This window comes from Glycine soja, chromosome 18 (assembly GCF_004193775.1).
Source record: "Glycine soja cultivar W05 chromosome 18, ASM419377v2, whole genome shotgun sequence".
NCBI lineage: Eukaryota > Viridiplantae > Streptophyta > Magnoliopsida > Fabales > Fabaceae > Glycine > Glycine soja.
The window spans coordinates 54,360,223-54,381,691 of record NC_041019.1 but is presented as its reverse complement, the minus strand read 5'-3'; the positions used below and the strand labels follow the sequence as shown (position 1 = coordinate 54,381,691).

The window sequence follows — 21,469 nt, the reverse complement described above, 5'->3', positions numbered from 1 at the left end:
TTTTAAAAACGTTGCAACTTTTCATTGTCAATAATATAAAACATTACAAAGATAAAGTAACAAAATTAATACCCATTTATTTTTGGGAGCAACATTAATTTTTTGATGAGGCAAAAATAAAAGGTTTTAAATATATTTATGTATAAAAAATTATTGTGGGGGCAATTGCCCTCGTTACTTATAAAGTGGAACTGCCTCTGCATAAAAGTACTTGTGGTTGATATTATTCCAATTTATTTTTTATATTTTTAAACAAAAAATATCCAAACATAAATTATAATAAACTCATTTTTATCAAACTTAAGTTTACAGCGTATTTTTTAATTCAAACTCATGTTTATAGACTTCAATTCAAATATGCGCTTTGTTCATACTGAGTACTTAAATCACCGGTATGCAGCACATTGATTCATCCAAAACATCACGTCAAGACCTTGCATACATTTTTTCATCCATATCCTTTTAGACTCACCATCCTTGAATCACAATCACATCTCTCATAATCCAGAACGATAAAAAGTCACTCTTTCATAGGAATTCTACAATATTTCGTTTAATTATAGGTGCAAATAGCAAACTACTCGAAAAGTGGCAGAATGTTTGAGAACAGAATAACAAAGCAGTTAGTTGTACCACCATGCTTTGCCAGCTTCAGTAAAATGACAAACATCAGATCTATTCTCTATACTAATCTGCTCAAGACAAGGAAAAAAAACACTTCTCAACTGGATCCATCATCCAATACCAGATCCAAATCTACATAATTTGATTTAGAAAATCCTATGTTAGCCACATTTGCTTCTGCACAACAGTGCATCGAAATGACCTGAGCCAGGGGAGCTTACCTGTTCGATACATGAAATGACCTGGCAAAATGAGTTACAAATTAGGGGTGATTCAGTTTTGCATTCAATCAAAGCTACAGATGAAAAGTGGGCAAAAAGAAAATACATACCACAAGTCACCGTATTTCAACTATCCACGTTAACTAAAAATATTGCTCGATATCCAAAATCCCAGGAATCATCAAAATAGCATATGTTAGCATTTGATTCTTCCTTTTTTATTGAACTTCCTAAATACAATACAAGACACTAACATCTAAGAAATTCAGGTCCTCCAAGCCTGTTACGGCTAAAATCCTCCAGACAAGTGCTTAAGGTAATGCAGGGTTAGCAATGGCAGAAGGTTGAAATTCTGCCATATAAACACGCCATGGTGGGCCTCCTTTCATATATTTCCTATGGCGGTTGGCAAAAATCCAACACGCCTTTCTGCCGTGGCGGATCTATGGCTGCTATTAACAACACTCAGGTGATGTAAGCATACCAATATGGATCAGATAGTAAAGCATACAAATCAACAACTAAAAAATAGATGTTTTCCTCTTTCTTTTTAAGCATTCACACTAGTCCACCTGGAGCATTATTTCAGGTGCATACATGAACTAGAACGTATGACAACATGGGCCACACAAAAAAAGAGACATCAATATGTCATAATTTTTTGTGTAAAAGCCATGTTAGGCATCTAAACGTTTTATTGCAAAAGCTATGCCCAAATCAAATGAGCCCCCCTCCACCCTATTTAATCATGGCTTGCGACAAGCATTTACTATATTATTCTATTTCTGAATCATGAAAGGTTTTACATGCCTCCAAATGTATTACCTTAGCCAAGAAGCACATAAACAGATTCCATACCTCCAATTCATCATATCTGAAGTATGTGAGTACATCCATAAATATGATTTATCAAAGTCAAAAATGATGAATACCCATAACTTGTTAATGACAGAGGAAGATGTTGACACCTGCAATACAGACAGACAGAGAAAAGCTCTACCAAATTTTGATGTATAAGAGTGGGTCAACTTTTACCAGGAATCAACATAATTTTGATTAAAATAACTAAAAAAGTTCGCTTTGCAAGTAACACTGAACTGTCATGAAAACAAAACCCAATCATAATGACAATATAGGTATACAACTGTCAAAGGATCATAGCTACATGGTGCTTTAAATCTAAAGACAACTGAACAGGAATTGAAAAGCAGCCAAAATGGCAAGCCAGCTTTATAGGTTCTTGGGGGAGCATTAGTTATCAAGCTTGTGAAATAAGGTAAAATGGACATTGGCCAATTTCAATAGTCTCCACATGTTTGGTCCCCTAGGTAGAGGTGTCAAGGTGGGCCATGAGTTTGTCAAAACCTGGTTGATCTGGTCTTCCGGTTTAGGCAGTGGGCTTCAGGCTTCATAGAACTCAGCTGTTTGGATGGGAAGGGAAAGGCAACAAAGGGAAAACAAGAGCATCAGAATTCTAAAAGGTACACTGGTCAGGTTAAGATATCAATCTGTTATATACTACTATAATGTGAATGGCCTATATTATGGGAAGTTGCCAGATAAAATACAAAAATAATGAAAACTGTAATCTACCTGCAGGGACCCATCAAGTTTTAGTAAGCATGGTTTCTCCTCCGAGAAGAACCATTCTGAGAAGACCTGACAATAGATACTAAATATCAGCATTGATGAGCTTTATTTAGAACACTCAACATAATCAATAATCAGTAAGAGTAACTTCCTCATAACATGGATCAGTGAAGAATATAAAATAATAATAATACTTGGGGCATAAATAACTTGATTAGTTACCCATATGCACTAGTCCTTCCCAAAGAATAATTTCCATAAGCTCCATAAGCACCACCACCACTACCAAGCTACAGATATATGAAATCAACAAATTGAGAAATGAGAAATATTAGTTGAACTGGTGAAGCTCATTCACACTTGAAATTTTCACAAGCGTGTGGTTGAAAAAGAACCTGTGAATTTCCATAGCTTCCATAACCTTCACCAGATGCCAAATCACTTGAACCTCCATACCCACTGGAATATCCACCACGTCCATGTCGTTTACCATCTCTACTGTCATAGTTCAAACCATCTGATCCATCAACTGAAGCAGGAAGATATGGAAGCACCGGAAGGAATCCTGAGACAGCACGCTCCTTATCAAAAAGATTTGCTCTTAGCCGTGTAAGTGCTTGCACAAGAGCATCCTTAGCAACATCAAGGTCACCGGAAATCTAAACAAGGGTTCATATAAAAGCCAACATAGTTTAGAATTATAGGGAACTGCAACTTCTGATAACACAAAAACAATATTTTACTCAATAAATCTTCAACGATACCCTTACCTGCACCATTTCATCATCTTCAGATGCAATTTTAGGAAGATTTTCCTTCGACAGGATGCGGATGTTTGCTTTTGTAAGCCTCCTCATTTCAGTTACAATTGTCCCTCCTTTACCAATAAGGCAACCAATTCGGGAGGTTGGCACCAGAAGACGGGTAGTGAAAGAGACAATTCCTGAATCTCTTTCCACTTTCTCACTGCACCGAGGTTGCAATCGCACAGCAGCTTCAATAGTTGGAGAGAAAGAATCCTCAAAAAACTGCATAAACAATTTAAAAACCATCAGAACCACAAAAAAATCACATATACATACCACACTTGATCATCAATATTTCACCTCTTTCATTGAAATGATTATCAAACAGTCATCTCCTTCAGTAGCTGAACTATCAACTTTGATGGTTGCCCCAGAATCCTGCCTGATTTGATTTATTATGGCACCACCCTTTCCTATCACACCACCAATGTTCCCAGTAGGACAGACAAACCGAACTGAAAACTCTCTCATAGATGCTTCATCCCTTGGGGCAGGATACAAAGACCGTGACCAGTCACCAGTATCACCCTTATACCCCCCATAAGCACCCACAAAAGGAGCCACTCCCATAATTGGAGCCCCTGCACCAGGACCACCAGCTGCATACCCACCAGGAACTGCAGAAGCAAGCAGATGCTGAGACCGCGATGGATTATCACGAATCTGAGCCGCAATTTGAAACAGAGCTTTCTTCACAACCGCAGCCTCACCAGAAATCTGCACTTCCACAACAAGCAAACTCAGCTTAAACCATTCAAGTGCATTCCTATGTTATAAGTTTCTGCTGCTGTAGTTTGAAGCTTGCAATGTGTATGTGTTGTTCACAGCATTCCTGTGATGTATGCAAACTACCTAGGAAAGTTAGATATCCTAACGAATTCTGCTATCAGTGATCCAGCTTCATAACAGATTGCCTATCCAAGGTTTTAAATTGCAATTGTGATCATTTTGTTGCGATCATTTAGCATTAAGAAAAATAGTGGACAAAATGACATGGCTGCAATTGCAGTTCCGATGCAGTCACGGAAAGCCAAAAAACCATGACATCAGCAGCCGAAATAACGATTGGTTGCAGACAAGGTTTTACAGATCGTTCTATGACTGTGATTTCAGCAAAAGAAAGATTTTTGGATCTCCGTGACCACAATTTAGTCTGCATTTTGTCCGCAGTATATAGCATCCCAACAAAAACGTGACCTCAATTTAAAACCTTGTTGCAGACCATTTTTAAAAAACTTGTGCCTATCAGAACACACTATGAATATAAAATCTCAATTGAATTCAGTTATCTATTCATATTTTGAAATAAAACCTGTCTGATTCTTTCATCGTTTCTCCTCTCACCATCCTAAACCTTCAACATACAGTCTCAGTAGTATTATAATATAAATTCTCAGTTTCTTGCTTAACGAATTCCAATTATAAACAAAAAGATTCAACATTTTTTTCATTCAGATCCAACAATATAAAAAAATCATAAATTGACCTGAACAAGTTCATCGTTGCTTAACGCGCAAGGAGGCAAGCGGTCATCCTTAAGGATCCGAATCTGCGCGCCGGTCTCGCTCCGTATATTCTGCACGATCTGGCCGCCTTTTCCAATCACGCATCCGATCTGATCGGACGGCACGAGAAGCTTCGCGGTCACGTGATTCCTCTCGTCGTCCTCGTCCTCACGTGCGTCCTCGGCAATCACGCGCTGGTGAACCCTAAAAAGCGCGTCCTGCGCGGGCGAGACGAGATCGCCGGTCTCGTCGAAGTGATTGGTCTCCTCGGAGGAGCTGTGGATGGTGACAACACGCTCGTCGCAGCCGGGGAGCGCGTCGCCGATGCGGATCTTGGCCTTGGTGTCGGCGCGGAGCTGCTTGACGATGTCGCCGCCGCGGCCGATGACGCTGCCAATCTTGCGGACGGGGCAGAGGTAGCGGAAGACGGTGTCGTCGGCGGTGATGAGGGAGGAGGAGGAGTCATCAGCTGCGGGGTTGCGGCGCTTGTTTTTGGAGCCGGCGTCGGAATCGGAGTGCGAGTGGGAGCGTTTGCCGTAGGAGATGCGTTGACCGGTCATCGTAGAGAGTGGGGACTGTGTGTGTGCCGTGAATTCTGATATCGCCTACGGTTACGTAACCGTACGGTTTCGGGAGAGAAAGGATTGGGGGAGTGTATGTTCGCGCTAGGGTTGCAGAAATTGTTTCAGGCTCCTTATATGATGAATTCTGGCCGCCTTAATTTATTATTTAAGTTAAAATATATTTTTTGTTTTTATAAATATCGAAAATTTTGTTATATTTTTTTCTTTTATTTTTTTCTTACAATTAGGCTCGGAGGAATGTTACTCTATATCATATTTCTTAAAACTTAAATTATAGATTAAATTATATTTTTTCGTCCTTATAAATATTAAAATATTTAAAATTTGTCTTTGTAAAATTTTGATTTTGTCCTCAAAAAATTGAAATCTATTTTTTTTGGGAACGAGTATTTAAACCTACATGTTACTGTTTCCTTAATTTCATCGATGGTCATGAGGTTGAGTGGTTTATGAAAATTAAAAACTATCACAAAATGCAGAAAAAAAATATAAAAATATATATATATTTCTCTTTTCTAAATTCCTTTTTCTCTAACTTTTTTCATCTTTTTCGAATTTAAATAAATAATTTTTTTCGTTTTAGATGTTTTGTTCAATTGCAATGTCTAGCACTATTGTATTGACATAGTCATTTTATTCTTCTTTAAAATTTTATTCCTTTTAAAATCTAATACTTTCCATCTCAAACTCAAGATTACGAATATCAATTTCAATATTCTATGAGAATCAAACATTACCGACAAATTCAACAACCTGACTTCTGAGTTCAGCTCTCTCGGATGGGCATGGTGAAAAGAAGTAAAGAAAGTTAGGAAGGAAGAATTTACAAATTTGTGGGTTTTTTTTTTTGGAAATCACCTACTCTCATAGTCATCAATGTAACAAGTGAAAGATTGGCACATGTGTTTGGATTTACCCAAAACTACATTTGGGTCAAAAGTAATAGATTTCAATTTTTTTATGATGAAAAAAAGGTTAAAAAATTTACACTTATTCTGAACATTTCGATATTTATAGGAAGCAAAAACATATTTTATCTTATAATTTAAGTTTTAAAAATGTCAGGGACTCGAATTTGTTTAAGTCTAGTTCTGCGCTAAAAAATAATACATTTTAATTTTATGAAAAGAAAAAAAAATACCAAAAAATTTATAGTGACAAATTCCAAATTTTTTTATATTTATAAGAATGAAAAACATATTTTATCCTACTATTTATTATTTATATCATTTTATTTATTATTTACTATTTATATTGTTTATGTTTTTTCCTTCCTCACCTTGGCCGCTTTCGTTTGTACCTTTGGGGGATGTTGGGGACTTGTGGTTATCTAATCTAACTTGCAAATACAACTGTCCTTTAGCTGCTTTTATTTTGGGGCATATTAAGATTAAAAAATAAAAAATATTTATAATTTATACTATTGAATTGAATATATAAAAACTATTTATACTTATTGTATTTTTGTGAATATCTTCTTTAAAAGATAATCAATTCTACTTAAAATATGATTAGATATTAAATATAAACATCTTTTTTAATAAAAGTTCAAATCTTAATAGTTAATTTTTTACCTACTTCACTTGATTTTATACAAACAATCATTGATTAAAGTAATTTTATTTACATTTCTCTGAGATTTTCTTTCAACTTTTTTTGTTTTCTTTTAAAAGAATTTTATTACAAAAAATATATATTTATATTTATTTTATTTGACCTTTTTTAGTTGTTTGATTTTTTAATGTTTTATATCGTATATCATCTTTAATTTTATTTTAATTTATCTCTTATTGATAATAGATAATATAAGTGTATTTGATACCCACACAATCTAAAATAAAATAAAATAATAAAACTGAATTGAAAAGCAAAATCATATATGAAATTTTCCCTTCATATAACTTCTCGTTTAGTTCTTTTGAAGTCATTGAAAATATTTTCTAGTTTAGTTGAAGAATCTCTCCAAATAAAAAAAGATTAAATTGAATTAAATTTTCTAATTTATAAACCAATCTAACTTTTTTTTCTTACTCAAAGATGTTTAAGTCATTTCATTCATAACCAAATTAGCAATACAATGAGATAAGTTCATAAAAACAAAAGAATAAACATAAAATATGGATACCCATGTAACAGCACCAGCCAGCATATTGATTTGTCTCCTAAGAAACTTCACAACAAAGTTTTCATTCCTATCTAGGATATATTATTACATTCAACTATAATTCTACTTAACTCAGACGCCAACGGACTTGTCATTCAACTTATTCACCACTGGTATGCAGTCTAATTGAAGTCATACTCAAAGGAAGGAAGCCATTGGAGTGGCATGGAATAATCCGATAGCTTCTCCAAGAATCACATCATAGCAAACCTGGTGCAAGAGAGTTTTGGCTCCTATAAAGAGGTCACTACTAGCTCTAAATCTCTAATACACATGCTTCATCCCGTAATGTTGCTTTGGCTTCAGAAGGTCGAATCCACATTGCATTTGTGTTAGTCAGCTTATGGTTCCATATTTGTAGGAGCAGTTGTGTTTTTGAATAAGTCTATCACATTATTAGGAAATAGTGGGTCATATATGCGTAATATGCGTGAGCAATTTTCTTTTGTTTTCAGTTTCACGATTCTGATGTAAGGCTATATATTAGCCAGGTTTGTTTTCAATAATAGAGGGTGAATTTCTTCTTTTACGTAAGTTCTGTGAGACTCCAACATTTTTGGTATCAGAGCTCCATCACAGGGCCTGATCCAAAGCAGAAGCAGCAGTCTTCTAAGTATACAAAGTTATGGCATCAAAGAATTCGTTTGTGCAGCCTGCTATACCAAAGTTTGACGGGCACTATGACCACTAGGCGCTACTCATGGAGAATTTCTTATGTTCAAAGGAGTACTGGGTCTGGTGGAAAATGGAATTCCTAAATCAGCGGAAGGAACACCTCTTACTGAAGTACAAAGGAAGAATATTGATGATCAAAAGTTAAGAGATTTGAAGGCAAAGAACTACCTATTTCAAGCATTAGATCATTCATTCCTAGATTCAATTCTTAACAAGGATACAATAAATGATATATGGGATTCTTTGAAACAGAATTACCAAGGCACTTCATGAGTCAAGCGTGCACAGTTGCAAGCTCTAAGAAAGGAGTTTGAAATTCTCCACATGAAGGAGGGAGAATCTGTAAACGATTATTTTGCTCGGACACTTACCATAGCCAACAAGATGAAGGCTAATAGTGAAAACAAAGGCGATGTTGCAGTAGTTGAGAAAATTCTGTGATCCATGACTCCCAAGTTTGATTATGTTATGTGTTCCATTGAGGAGTCTAAGGATACAGACACGTTGACCATTGATGAATTGCAAAGTAGTCTCCTCGTCCATGAACTACGCATGACTTCTCATGTTGAAGAAGTGCAAGCCTTGCAGATTGCTCATACAGATCAACATGCAGAACAGGGACGAGGTCGTGGAGGCTTTGGACAATGCAGAAGGGGACGAGGCCGAGGACATGGCAGACAAGGACTTGATAAATCCACTATAGAGTGCTCTACTTGTCATCAACTTGGACATTTTAACCGGGAATGTTCAAACCAAAGAAAGAAGGCCAACTATGTAGAAAACGACGAAGACATGTTATTGATGGCCTGCACAGATATTACCAAGGCGAATGAAGAAGGTGTGGTTTCTTGACTCTGGATGTAGTAATCACATGTGTGGGAATAAGGAATATTTCTCAGATATTGATGAAAGTTACAGAGATTCAGTCAAATTGGGCAATAATTCCAGTACGGCTGTAATTGGCAAAGGTAACGTTCGGTTAAACATGAATGGTAACACTTATATTGTCACTAGAGTCTTTTTTGTACCAGAATTGAGGAATAACATATTAAGCATTGAGCAATTACAAGAAAAGGGACTAGCATTCTGTTTCAACATGGAAAGTGCAAAATGTTTCATCCTGAAAACGGTTTGATCATGGAAACCACAATATCTTCCAATCGCATGTTCATGTTGCATGATATGTCTCAACCTAACAAATCCACTTGCTTTCACATAGTTACAGAGGATATAATGCATCTTTGGCATTGAAGATATGGACATTTAAGTTTTCGGGGTTTAAATACGCTTTACCAGCACCGTATGGTATATGGTTTGCCAACAATGAAAGTGCCAACAAAACTGTGCAAGGACTGCATGGTAGGGAAGAAATCACAAGCTTCATTCCCAAAGAAGAGTACTTGGAAGGCTACACAGTTTCTATAACTAATTAATGCAGATATTTGTGGACCAATCACACCTATCTCCAACAGCGAAAAAGGTATTTGCTCACCTTTATTAATGATTTTAGTAGAAAAACTTGGATTTATTTCTTGACAGAAAAATTAGAAGCTCTCAATGTCTTTAAGAATTTTAAAATTCATGTTGAGAAAGAAGCTGACTCCTTAGTCAGAGGTTTACGCACTGATCACGGGGGAGAGTTTACATCATAGGATTTCACCAATTTTTGCTGTGACAATGGTATTTGTAGACAGCTGACAACTGCATACACACCACAACAGAACGGGATTGCCGAACGAAATAACATAACCATTATGAACATGGTTCAGAGCATGCTTTCAGAGAAGAAAATGCCCAAAACTTTTTGGGCTGAAGCTGCCACCTGGTCTGTGCATATTCTGAATTGGTGTCCCACACTAGCAGTACAAAATAAAACGCTGGAAGAAGCCTAGAGTGGAGTCAAGCCTTCAGTTAAGTATTTTAGAGTTTTTGGATGTATTTCTCATGTTCATGTGCCTAATGCTAAAAGAACCAAGCTAAATGATAAAATTCTATGTTGTATTTTGTTGGGGGTTAATGAAGTATCAAAAGCATACAAACTATATGATCCGATTTCACAAAGGATCATAATAAGCAGGGACGTTGTCTTTAACGAAGTTAACAGTTGAGATTGGGATAAGAAGTATGAAGAAACCATCTTATGTGACTTAGATTGGGGTGATAAGGATGTGGAACCTGTTGTAGAAGAAAACATTGAAGAACATGAGGTACAACATAATATTGATACCCCAAAAGAGGATATTATTTCCTCTGATTCTATGGCCTACACTTCTAATCCCGTTTAAAGAAGGTGTAGAAGACCACCCCTTTGAATAGAAGAGTATGAAACTGGAGAAGGACTTTCTGAAGGTAGTACAGAAGCTAATCTGGCTATGTCTGCAAGTGAAAGTGATCCTACTCACTTTGATGTTGCTGTTCAAATTGCAAAATGGAGGAAAGCCATGGATGAGGAGATGGAAGCCATAAACAAAAATGGCACATGGAAATTGATGGAATTACCTGATGGAGCACAGAAAATTGGAGTAAAGTGAATTTATAAGACAAAATTCAAAGAGAATGGAGAAGTGGACAAGTACAAAGCCAGGCTTGTAGTGAAGGGGTATGCACAAGAATATAAGGTAGACTATACAAAAGTATTTGCACCAATAGCCCGCATGGAGACAATTCGTTTGGTGGTAGCACTTGCAGCTCAAAAGGGATGGACCATCTATCAGTTGGATGTAAAGTCAACATTTTTACATGGAGAGTTGGAGGAAACAGTGTATGTGGACCAACCTTGTGGTTATGTACAAAAAGGGGATGAGCATGAAGTGTATAAGTTGAAGAAAGCCCTTTACGGACTTAAGCAAGCACCACGTGCTTGGTACAACCGCATAGAAGCATATTTTTTTAAGGGAGGATTTGAGAAGTGTGACTACGAGCATAGTTTGTTTGTGAAGAGAGAAAAGGAAGATATAATATTAATTGTTAGTTTGTATGTTGATGACCTTATTTTTACTGGAAATGATGAGTTGATGTTTGCAAAATTTAAAAGCTCCATGAAGCATGAATTTGACATGACAGATCTTGGTAAAATGAGATATTTTTTGGGTCTTGAAGTGATGCAACGAATAAATGGCATTTTCTTATGTAAAAAAATATGCATTAGAGATGCTGCAAAGGTTTGGAATGGATAAAAGCAATTCGGTGCAAACTCCAATTGTTCCTGGCGTTAAACTCACAAAGGACGACACTGGTGCAAAGGTGGATAAGACTTGCTATAAACAAATTGTGGGAAGTCTTATGTATCTAACATCTACTCGACCTGATATGATGTGTTAGGATTCACGGTGGTACTGCGAAGGCCAGAGGCTAAAAGTGGTGGCGCAAGTGAGGGGAGAGAATAAGTGGTTGCCCGTATTCGAGGAAGGGCTCCTCCTAAGATCTATAGGTAATGCTTATTCTCATTATCAATATGGTAAGATCCAGCAGTTTATATACTGCAAGGAGTACAAGCATGAGGCGTCTAACGGCCATAACGAAATGCGCAACTGACTGTAACAAACTAATGAGCACGTGTCTTATAGCTACTAATTTGCACGTGTTGAGACTCCAACATTTTGCTCGTGCCTTATTGAGGAGCACATTGGTAGGAATTTTTAACTTCCAAATCAAACCCCACTTGCCAACAAACATGTAAATGGGAATTATCTACCACTTCCTCCATCAAAAGACAATAAGCAGATCTTACTATCTATTATTATCCATGTCTCTCAAGGGCCCAAATGTGTCTGTCATGATCCACCAGATTAAACAAAGGGACCTACAATATAGATTTTGCCAATTCATCATCAAATAAATCATTGACATGAGGCACATTCGAAGACTTATTATTTGTCATCAACAACCTACCAACATTTAGATTATGTAAGTTAGAGGGATATTGCTCATTCCAACAAACACTACCACGTTTCTTCAACCATAGTTCATTCCACACTCTAATTTGATCCCCAAACCCAATGACCCATCTATAGCCTTGTCCCAACAACATTGTGAAGCCCAAATGCTACGCCAAGAATAAGAAGGATTGTGACCCGACACAACTTCTAAAAAATCCCCCCTCGAGAAATATTTAGCTTTGAAGATTCTAGATACCATAGTACGAGGGTGGAAATATATTTCCAACCTTGCTTCCCTAGCATTTCCCCAACATTACAAGGTTAAAGCCATAGAAGTCCCTGAATCCTAGCCCATCTAGTTCCTTTGGGACAGTGAGCTTATCCCACAATAATCATTTAATACCCTTTGACTCCCTCGAGCAAGAACCCCACCAATATGAGTTCCACATTTTCTCGATTTCCTCACATAAGGACGAGGAAATAAATAGATGTTCATACTATAATTAGGGATGGCTTGAGCATTATATTGAATGAGTATCTCTTTTCCAATAATAAACAATGTGTTTCCTTTCCACAGGTTCAACTTTCTCTAGATTTGCTCTTTCACATAGTTAAAAGTTGCCTTCTAACTTTTCCCCATGCTAGTAGAAAGCCTCATATATTTCCCAAATCCCAAACCTACGTTAACATTCATAATTTCAAGGATGTCCTCATGTAATTGTTGGCTGACATTCCTGCTAAAAACAAGTTTAGACTTCTGGAGATTAATTGCCTGCCCTAAAGCCTTCTCATAAGTGGTAAGAATGTTCTTCATGGTTATGCATTCCTGAGTTTTGTTCTGAAAAAAAAAGCCATATGCAAAAAACAAATGAGATACAATAGGGGCACCTCTGCAAATTTTGATGCTATGCACATCACCGTGACCTTCATAGTTTCGAATAAAAGAAGAGAAACCTTCTGCACAAAGAATGAACCCTGTCTCATACCACACCTTTTATTCATCAAAACTGAATAATTCAGTGGTAACACACATCATCATCTATTTAATCCATTTTTTTTTATCGAATCCCAATCTCCCTCCTCCAAATAAACCCAATCTACACGGTCATATGTCTCGCTGATGTCAACTTTCATGGTCACTTCATCAGTTTTGCTTTTGGTTTTATACTTTAAGTAATGGAGGATCTCCGTAGCCACTAGAGCATTATCTAGAATAAGTCTGTCGTATAGACTTAACTCAATTCTACAAAATTGGCTTGAAAGGTGAGGATTGTTCCTTACATCAAATCAAGACAGTGTTGAGATAAACTATATAAGTGGGGAACAATCCTCACCATATAAGTCGATTTTATAGGGTTGAATTAAGTCCAAACTCATTTTCTAACATGCTGAGCCTATCCTAAATGGATGCTTATTTGTCACCCATATAACTTAAAGAAAATAATTAATATTATCTATCCAATAAGATGCATAAATTATTTTATAGTTTATCTATTAAGAATTTCACATTTAAGCATGTTTGACTGAATAATTTAAGGATAGATGACCTTATAAATTTTTTTTTATAAAAATAAAACATTTTAAAAATTCTTGTATTGATTTATAGGAATAATCATATTAATGTGGAAACAAGTCATAAATGATACTAAAACGAGTTGTTGATGTTTTAGAAAAAACTATCTAAAAAAAATTAATTTTGATAGAAGAAAGATTCTAACCAAAAAAAAATTATATAAAATATCATTCTGTGAAACATCATAAATATAGAATATTAAGTGTGTTAATGATACATGTAAATTAAGACTTTAACCCGTTTGACAAAAAAATATAGACATTAGACATACCATAGAGGTTAAATAAGAAGCCAGCACAGGTTAAATAAGGTATCGCAATGCTCACATTTTGTGATAGCAAAAAAATCTAAAACTTTCGTTCTAGAAAACCAGACCAAACTTTTCTTTCTACGGTGGCTCCAATTTGGCCTTAACGAAACGAAGAATCTCGCATCGATCGCGATTCGAACATCGGAATCTGGAAGCAAGCGATGTCAACCTCGAGCCAGCACCAGTTCCGATATACACAAACCCCTTCCAAGGTCCTGCACCTTCGCAACCTCCCCTGGGAATGCTCCGAGGAGGAGCTCAGAGAGCTCTGCAGACCCTTCGGTAAGATCGTCAACACCAAGTGCAATGTCGGCGCCAATCGCAACCAGGCTTTTGTCGAATTCGTAAGTAACTCCCTTTCCTATTCTTTTCATTCCTTCCTTATTTTTTAGGGTTTTTAGCCGTGTATTTGTTTATTCATGAGAAATTTAGCTCTGTTACACATGAGCTCTGGGCATCACAATTAGGCCTTTCATTCTCTTTCTCTCTTTTCACTCTGTCCGTGCATAAATCCAACCAATCTGCTCAATCATCATGGACTGGGTAAAAAATTTGGATGATTAATAAAAATAAACCATTGATTATGTTTTTTTTAAATTAATGAGTTAAGATATTAACAGTTTTTGTAAGGAGTGAATTTTTAAAGGGAGGGTTTTTGCTGACAAGTAAAGAAAAAGGTGATGGAGATCGAGGTCTCTTGCAGCTGCAGATATCAGCGGTGGGCATAGAATTATAACTTTTCCGGGTTAGGTATGGTGTTCGTAGCCTAAGAAAACCCATAACATATTCAGGTGGAGCTTAAAGTCTCATTGCCGGAATTTACTCATGCACTGATGCACACCACTTTGGCTGTTCAATTTTGTTTTGAGTTGAGACAGCTTCTCAAAGAAGCCTTCTTCTTATGTTTAGATTGAAGATTTGATATATTGGGAATATTAAGCTTGCCATGCAATAAAAACGTTTACTTTGTAAACATTTTGTTTTTGAGACTGTTCATCAGTTAAGCTTATTTTCCCTTGAGTTTTGATTGGTATTATAATTTACAAGTGACTGATTAGTGTCTGAGGATGTGTTTTCTTATATTTAATGATACCCGGTCCTTTTTTTATGATTTTTTAACTCTCAAGTATACATGCTTTACCAGGTGGATCTAAATCAAGCCATTTCGATGGTTTCATATTATGCTTCATCTTCAGAACCAGCTATGGTTCGTGGTAAAACTGTTTACATTCAGTATTCTAATAGACATGAAATTGTCAACAACAAAAGCCCTGGAGATATTCCTGGAAATGTCTTGCTGGTAACTATTGAAGGTGTGGAAGCTGGGGATGTGAGCATTGATGTTATCCATTTGGTAAGTGCGACTCAGTTTTTTTCATTGCTCTGGTTCACTGTTGTGTGTATGTGTTTTTGCATGCTTCTATTTGGTTAGATGCGTGGTGTACATGTTTTAAGGCTTGTGTGTGGATGAAATGTTTAACATGTGATTGGTCATGATCCCAATAAAACGGGTTAATCTTAAGAGTAAACGTAATAAAAATTCCTAATCCAAGAATCATATGGTAACATAAGGATATGGTTATTGGTTATATGTATCAACTTACAGAAATGTCTCTCTTTTTGGATTATGTATTTTTTCTTTTTTCAGTTTAGGAAGTTTGAAATGTTTAAATAGGGTGCATGGAAAATGTTGAAATGTGCTTTAGTTTATCTAGGCAACAACATCTTCACTAAATTAATTTTTGTTTCAGTAAAATTTTAAATTTTTTATGGGAAATGGTAAACTATTTTATTCTGTTTTTATTATGTGAAAATATTGTTTCTAATTGAATTCTGCTTTATATTTGGGTTTCATCTGATGTTCCTGGGAAACATTGAAGTCTTATGCAAATTTTTCATTCTTATTACATCTTTTTCTTTGCCCTTTTGGGAGGGGCAAAGGTTCTCTTGTGAATGAGTATAAGGAATCTGGGTTTTAATACTTTTTTATTTAGAGTTCCTTTTTTGTTTCTCCATTTAATAATATGATCTTTTATCTTTTGCCCTTTTTATTTAGAGTTAGACATGATCCTGATTAAATCATGTGTCATTTTTTTTTACTGAAATCGGTTGAACCACAGATGGTGATCTCTCATATTTAGATACTTTTGTTGGAGACAGTTTGGAATATTTGTCATGTACGTCATACACCTTTCTAAGGTCACGCATATAAGTACAGGTGTCATTCTGCACTTATTTCTTATCTGTTTAGAACTTATTTTTCCTTCTTGACATGGCTTTGTGATCTCAAAATTTGTGATGGTTTTTCAGATTGTGTGCTGACCTATTATCTTCTAACATTTACATTTAAGGAATAACTGAATGAGGATTAAGGTGAAAACAATATGATGTATGAACTAGTTATTTATTCTTTATTCAGGTGTTTTCTGCTTTTGGCTTTGTTCACAAAATTGCTACATTCGAAAAGACTGCAGGTTTCCAGGTTAGTGAATTATTATCAATTGCACTGCCTCCAATGTGTTCCTGACTCTGTAAGTTTTGACAATGTTTAATGCCATGGCAGGCTCTGATTCAGTTCACTGATGCTGAGACCGCTTCTTCAGCTAGGGATGCACTGGATGGAAGAAGTATACCAAGGCAAGTAGTGCCTTTTGTATTATTTCCCTTATTCTTCAACCCCATCTATAATTCTAGTTATAGCTTGATTCGTCCTAAATTTGCTGAATCACTTGTGGTTTGGCATGTAGATACCTGCTTCCAGCCCATGTTGGTTCTTGTAACTTGCGAATTTCATATTCCGCACATAAAGATCTGAATATCAAATTTCAGTCAAATCGCAGCAGGTAATGATGGTAGTAAAGACAAGTATCATATATTATTCTTCAGATTTTATCATTGGTTTTTCCTTAGAAACTCAAACAAATTGTGAAAGCTATTGTATTTTACTTTTTGCGGTGTTCTCTAATTTGCTAATTGATATATGTGCTTTTATCATCTAGGGCTTACTGAAGCTTGGTAGTCAGGATACAGTTGACTTGCCATGACCACTTAGTAATTTTCTTGATCATTTTCTAGCTGTTTGATGCATTTTCTGTTGATATTGTTGAAATCCTTGTTCCTATGTTATTGAAATGTATTGAACAAGCTTTTTCTTTTAAAGGTTTTTGTTATAACATGTTGACAATTTGATGCTAATTATTTGTAGTTATTGTCAATGTAATCTGGTTTCCATCTTTATCTTTGGAGGCAACTCTGATGTTTACAGTACTCCACTGCCTCATAATTGTTTCCACTAAGTAGTGAATTATAGTTGTAGAGGCAGCTTCTAGTATTGTTAATTTAGTTCTTCACTTAAAAATAAAATGGTTTTTAGACCTGAGATTGACTGGCCATCAGGTTTTACTTTCTAAAATATCTTTTGTATTATTTTTTTTTCCTTTGACTGGAATCTCCAAATTTGAAGTATTGTTTACTAAATCAGGTTACAATCCAGATGTCAGGAATAATTAAAAATCAAAGCTCTGTAATTGCCAAATCTTTTTTACCTCTATGATTGAATTTCTTGATTTTACTTGCTATAATTTTGTTAATGTGAATGGCTAAATTCTATGGTTGTTAAACAATATTCTTGATTTCAGGAGAACATTTTTGCTAAAACAATTTAATATAGTGACAGTGAAACTCCAAGAATAAGCATGTGTCTTGATTTGTGAACTAAGCATCTCCTCTATCAGTCTATTTAATACTGCATAAATTTAGCAGGCTTGTTCATCACTCTTGTGATTTAAAATCTTGCCAGTCAACCATTTTGGTTCAATGCATCTAGAGTCTAGAATCTTGAGATCTCTATATCTGTTTAATGTACTCTATTATTTTTTAATGCTTTGATTCATGCACAACATTTACTTAACGTGCATGGTTAAATTTCTATTTTATGAACTTTCTTTCTTTGATATTAGTCTTTTGTCAACAGTTAGAATTATTGCTTTTTTTCCCGTGACTTTTCAGGGACTACACAAATCCCATGCTTCCTGTTAATTATACTGCTATTGAGGGGGCAGTACAGGTATTTTATTGTTTTATGCTTTAATACATTCTCCTTTTATTATTTTTTAGTATGTGCTAACAAGCATATAATATTCAGACTGCTGTAGGCCCTGATGGGAAGAGGAAAGAACCTGACAGCAATGTGCTTTTGGCTTCCATTGAAAATATGCAGTATGCTGTTACTGTTGATGTCCTCCACACGGTGAGAATTTGTATTTTTCTGCTTAATGTCCAAACCTGTAAGTGATTTATAATCTCACATCACTGGTCTATCTTTACAGGTGTTCTCTGCATTTGGTACTGTCCAGAAAATTGCTATATTTGAAAAGAACGGTCAAACTCAGGCACTGATTCAGTACCCTGGTATTAATCATATTCAACTGTTAGTTCTTGAACTAGTAGACTGTGCCCCCTTTTTATATATATTTCTAAAATGTATAGTTCTTGATGGTTCCATATTAATTCTATTATGCATTTCATTCTTTATTGTTATTATTTCATTAACCAAATGCTTTCCTTCTGCCCCAATGTTGAATGAGGTTTATGTTTCTTGCTAATAGATGGACATTAATTTTGGTACTTTATGGTTTTGAGATAACTAGTATTTTTATCCGAGGAATAATGTGTTCATGTTGCTTTAGAGGAAATTCTGTTACACAGGAGAAACTGGTCATTTTTTTAGCCTCTTTCTTTACCTTGTTTTATTTTGGCATTTGCGAAGGATTTCTTATATACCCTTTGGCTTTTTCATTTTTTTTCTAATAATATTTCATGGTTTTGACAATTTTTTTTTTCACTCCGGACTTTATGAAATATAGAGTCTTGCAAATTAGGTTCCATATTATGTGGCATATTTGACACATGTTTAAATATAATTACAGGGAATGGAACTGGGTAGCAGATTTACTAGCCCTCCTGTGCATGTTTCTTGATGAAACATTTGTTTTTGTTCTTGATCATGTGTAAACATTTTTTTGCAGATATCATAACGGCATCAGCTGCTAGAGAAGCTCTAGAGGGGCATTGCATATATGATGGTGGCTATTGTAAGCTTCATCTATCATACTCTCGTCATACTGATCTCAATGTAAAGGTATAAAAATATGTGTTTATGAGTTAATGTTCTTGAGGGGAAAAATGAAAAAGGGGGGAATATTAAAGATATCCTTAGAAGCAATGTGGACACTTGATCAGAAAGAGATTTGGTTCTTAAGTGTATGCTTCTTGACACTTGATTGACCTACCTTTTGTCGTAATTTGTTCATTATGGTTGAATAATGATCCCTATTTTGATTTTAGTATTATATTATATAATTTGTTTTGGTTGTAGGCTTTCAGTGACAAAAGTAGAGACTATACAGTGCCAGATCCTAGTCTGCTAGCAGCACAAGGTCCTGCAACAGCTTGGCAAAATCCTCAGGCTGCACCTATGTACCCTGGAAGTGCCCCTGCTTATCATACTCAAGTTCCTGGCGGACAAGTGCCAGCATGGGATCCAAACCTGCAGGCAGTTAGACCGAGTTATGTATCAGCACCTGGTACTTTTCATGTTCAATCTGGTGCAGCTCCTCCAATGCCAGCCTATGCGCCAGCCGCAGCTATGCCTGCTGCTTCCTCACCTCATGCACAAAGCAGCCCCATGGCTCATAATGCAAATCCAATGGGAATCGCCCAGCCCAGGGTTCCACCCAATGCAAATTTACAGTCCAGTGGTGCTTCACTTTCAGCTCCTGGTTCCTCACCTCTCATGCAAACCAGCCAAGCTGCTCAAGGATTGGTTCAGCCAAATGCAAGACCTGGTGGTGCTTCACCTCCAGGTCAACATTATTATGGTTAGAAAGTCAGTTTTACTTTTTACATGAATGAAAGAAAAATGTTTGGTGGAAGAAAGAGTGATAATATTATTATTTTGTTATCCGGTTGGAAATTTCATCATCATCATCATTATTGTTTTTTGAATGATGAAATTTAATTTTCAAGGAAAGCTTTGAAGGTATTCCCCTACTCTTTTTATGTTACTTTACTACTTATTTTGAAATTCTATTTTTCATTGAATATTCACGTAGACAAAATAGAGGTGTTTGTTTGTTGAAACATCTTTCTCTGCTCAAGGTTACCATGAAAAATAACTAAAAAGAATTTATTCTTTTATTTTTCAATGGATCGAGGAATTAGTTTGTTTGAATCACTAAAATTGACTCCACTATCACATCATACCGATTGCAAAAACAAGGATAATTCTTATTTGTTGCAAGAGTATGACTATCTACTAACTCCCCTTACTGAAGGTGAGGACTGGAAAAGTAGAGAATGTAGATTACTTGAAATAAAAAAAGGTTGTCATCTTAATAAAATGTAGTGAAAAAAAGTCAATAACGATTGGCTTAAGCGAGGATTATATAGCATCCACGAAACAGTATCAAGTTTTGTGTACTCTAGCTGATGTTTGAGAAATGCTTTTTTCTAAAGCAAATCCAATGCAATTACTTTATGTTGGTTAGTTTAGCAATTTAAGAATATCATTAAAGTAAATGAGTTCTTAACTTCTTATAGAATTATGAAAGATGCTTATATAAGCAACTACAACCAGGGTTGCTTAATTAGTATGAAGGATGCTTATATAAGCCAGCATAACTATGGTTGCTCAATTATTAAAAAAATAATTTTCCAAGTCAAAGTAGAGAGATCAAATCCAGTTGTATTTTATTATTGGATCGGAGTGAAAAGTAATGAGTGTTCTTAAAGCCTATTTAATATTAAGTAACTTATTAAAAGAGTTAAGAATTAAAATTAAATTTTTACATTAAAGATGCTCTAATGTAAGTGAACTTTCTCTTAGAAACTTTAATTTATCAGATCTAACATAAATGAGGCAGATTAATCTCTCACACATTCTCTCTCTCTCTAAACAGAACATGTTTCGCATCCTTTAATTAAGTTTGAAACTTGTTTTCAAACCGGTGAAGCTTAAATTGATAATGTCAAGAATTAAAGTTGATCAGGTACAATTTCAAATATGTATATATAACGTTTAAAATAAAATAATTTTTCATAAATTTCATTTTAGATAAAGCATGTGCATATGCATGTCCCTTTGGAAACACGAGAGGGCGAGCCAACATATATTTATTATAGGGTCACATTTTGAATTAGATTTTTATTTGGGTGCACCATGTCCTCCTGCAAGCCCATAATTAAGATCTCGAGATACTAAATTTTTTATTTAAAGGATTAATTTTTTCTAATATATTTTTTTCATACACAAATATTGAAATTCTAATCTCATACTTAATACTTAAAGAATAAAATTATCAATTAATAGTGGTGAATGTTAGATTTCATCTTAAAATCAATTGACACTAAATGAAGTTGCCTAACAGATATATAAGTTGTACTTCAAGGACTGAGACAGATGATGTGAGACTTCCTAACATCCCCCCTCCACAGATGCCGCCGATATAGGCGGAGAAAGCCATCGATATAGGCGGAGAA

At 35.5% G+C, this 21,469-nt stretch overlaps 2 protein-coding genes across 7 annotated transcripts; one reads left to right on the top strand and one right to left on the bottom strand.

The window, feature by feature from the left end:
- Window positions 1-408: 408 nt before the first annotated feature.
- Window positions 409-5,440, bottom strand: LOC114397544 (KH domain-containing protein HEN4-like). Of its 5 annotated transcripts, XR_003663371.1 has the most exons (9): window positions 4,728-5,440; window positions 3,542-3,958; window positions 3,206-3,463; window positions 2,831-3,094; window positions 2,658-2,725; window positions 2,439-2,504; window positions 956-1,813; window positions 846-866; window positions 409-756 (listed from the first exon to the last, which is right to left on the bottom strand). XR_003663371.1 is itself a non-coding variant. In XM_028359626.1 (7 exons), exons 1-6 carry the CDS (start codon window positions 5,304-5,306, stop codon window positions 2,459-2,461), a joined length of 1,632 nt encoding a protein of 543 aa, XP_028215427.1. In that variant the 5' UTR covers window positions 5,307-5,440; the 3' UTR covers window positions 409-1,813; window positions 2,439-2,458. The 5 variants fall into 5 exon arrangements, 2 of the variants coding, with proteins under 2 accessions (XP_028215427.1, XP_028215426.1); XR_003663369.1 differs by having other exon boundaries at window positions 846-1,813; XR_003663370.1 differs by having other exon boundaries at window positions 409-866.
- Window positions 5,441-13,928: 8,488 nt separating this feature from the next.
- On the top strand, window positions 13,929-19,983 carry LOC114396489 (polypyrimidine tract-binding protein homolog 1-like). Of its 2 annotated transcripts, none has more exons than XM_028358498.1 (10): window positions 13,929-14,274; window positions 15,075-15,284; window positions 16,350-16,412; window positions 16,494-16,567; window positions 16,678-16,773; window positions 17,939-17,996; window positions 18,075-18,179; window positions 18,259-18,340; window positions 18,958-19,070; window positions 19,308-19,983. In XM_028358498.1, exons 1-10 carry the CDS (start codon window positions 14,092-14,094, stop codon window positions 19,812-19,814), a joined length of 1,491 nt encoding a protein of 496 aa, XP_028214299.1. In that variant the 5' UTR covers window positions 13,929-14,091; the 3' UTR covers window positions 19,815-19,983. The 2 variants fall into 2 exon arrangements, with proteins under 2 accessions (XP_028214299.1, XP_028214300.1); XM_028358499.1 differs by having other exon boundaries at window positions 18,958-19,023; window positions 19,308-19,450.
- The last annotated feature ends 1,486 nt before the right edge of the window (window positions 19,984-21,469 follow it).

Excerpts from the sequence above, each read along its gene's own strand:
- LOC114397544 (XM_028359626.1), bottom strand. The coding sequence starts at position 5,306 with ATGACCGGTCAACGCATCTCCTACGGCAAACGCTCCCACTCGCACTCC. Across the intron at positions 2,726-2,830 it reads GAAGCTATGGAAATTCACAG|CTTGGTAGTGGTGGTGGTGC; the intron begins GTTCTTTTTCAA and ends ATATATCTGTAG. Across the intron at positions 2,505-2,657 it reads GGAAGGACTAGTGCATATGG|GTCTTCTCAGAATGGTTCTT; the intron begins GTAACTAATCAA and ends ATCTATTGTCAG.
- LOC114396489 (XM_028358498.1), top strand. The coding sequence starts at position 14,092 with ATGTCAACCTCGAGCCAGCACCAGTTCCGATATACACAAACCCCTTCC. Across the intron at positions 18,180-18,258 it reads CTGTTGATGTCCTCCACACG|GTGTTCTCTGCATTTGGTAC; the intron begins GTGAGAATTTGT and ends CTATCTTTACAG. Across the intron at positions 19,071-19,307 it reads ATACTGATCTCAATGTAAAG|GCTTTCAGTGACAAAAGTAG; the intron begins GTATAAAAATAT and ends TTTTGGTTGTAG.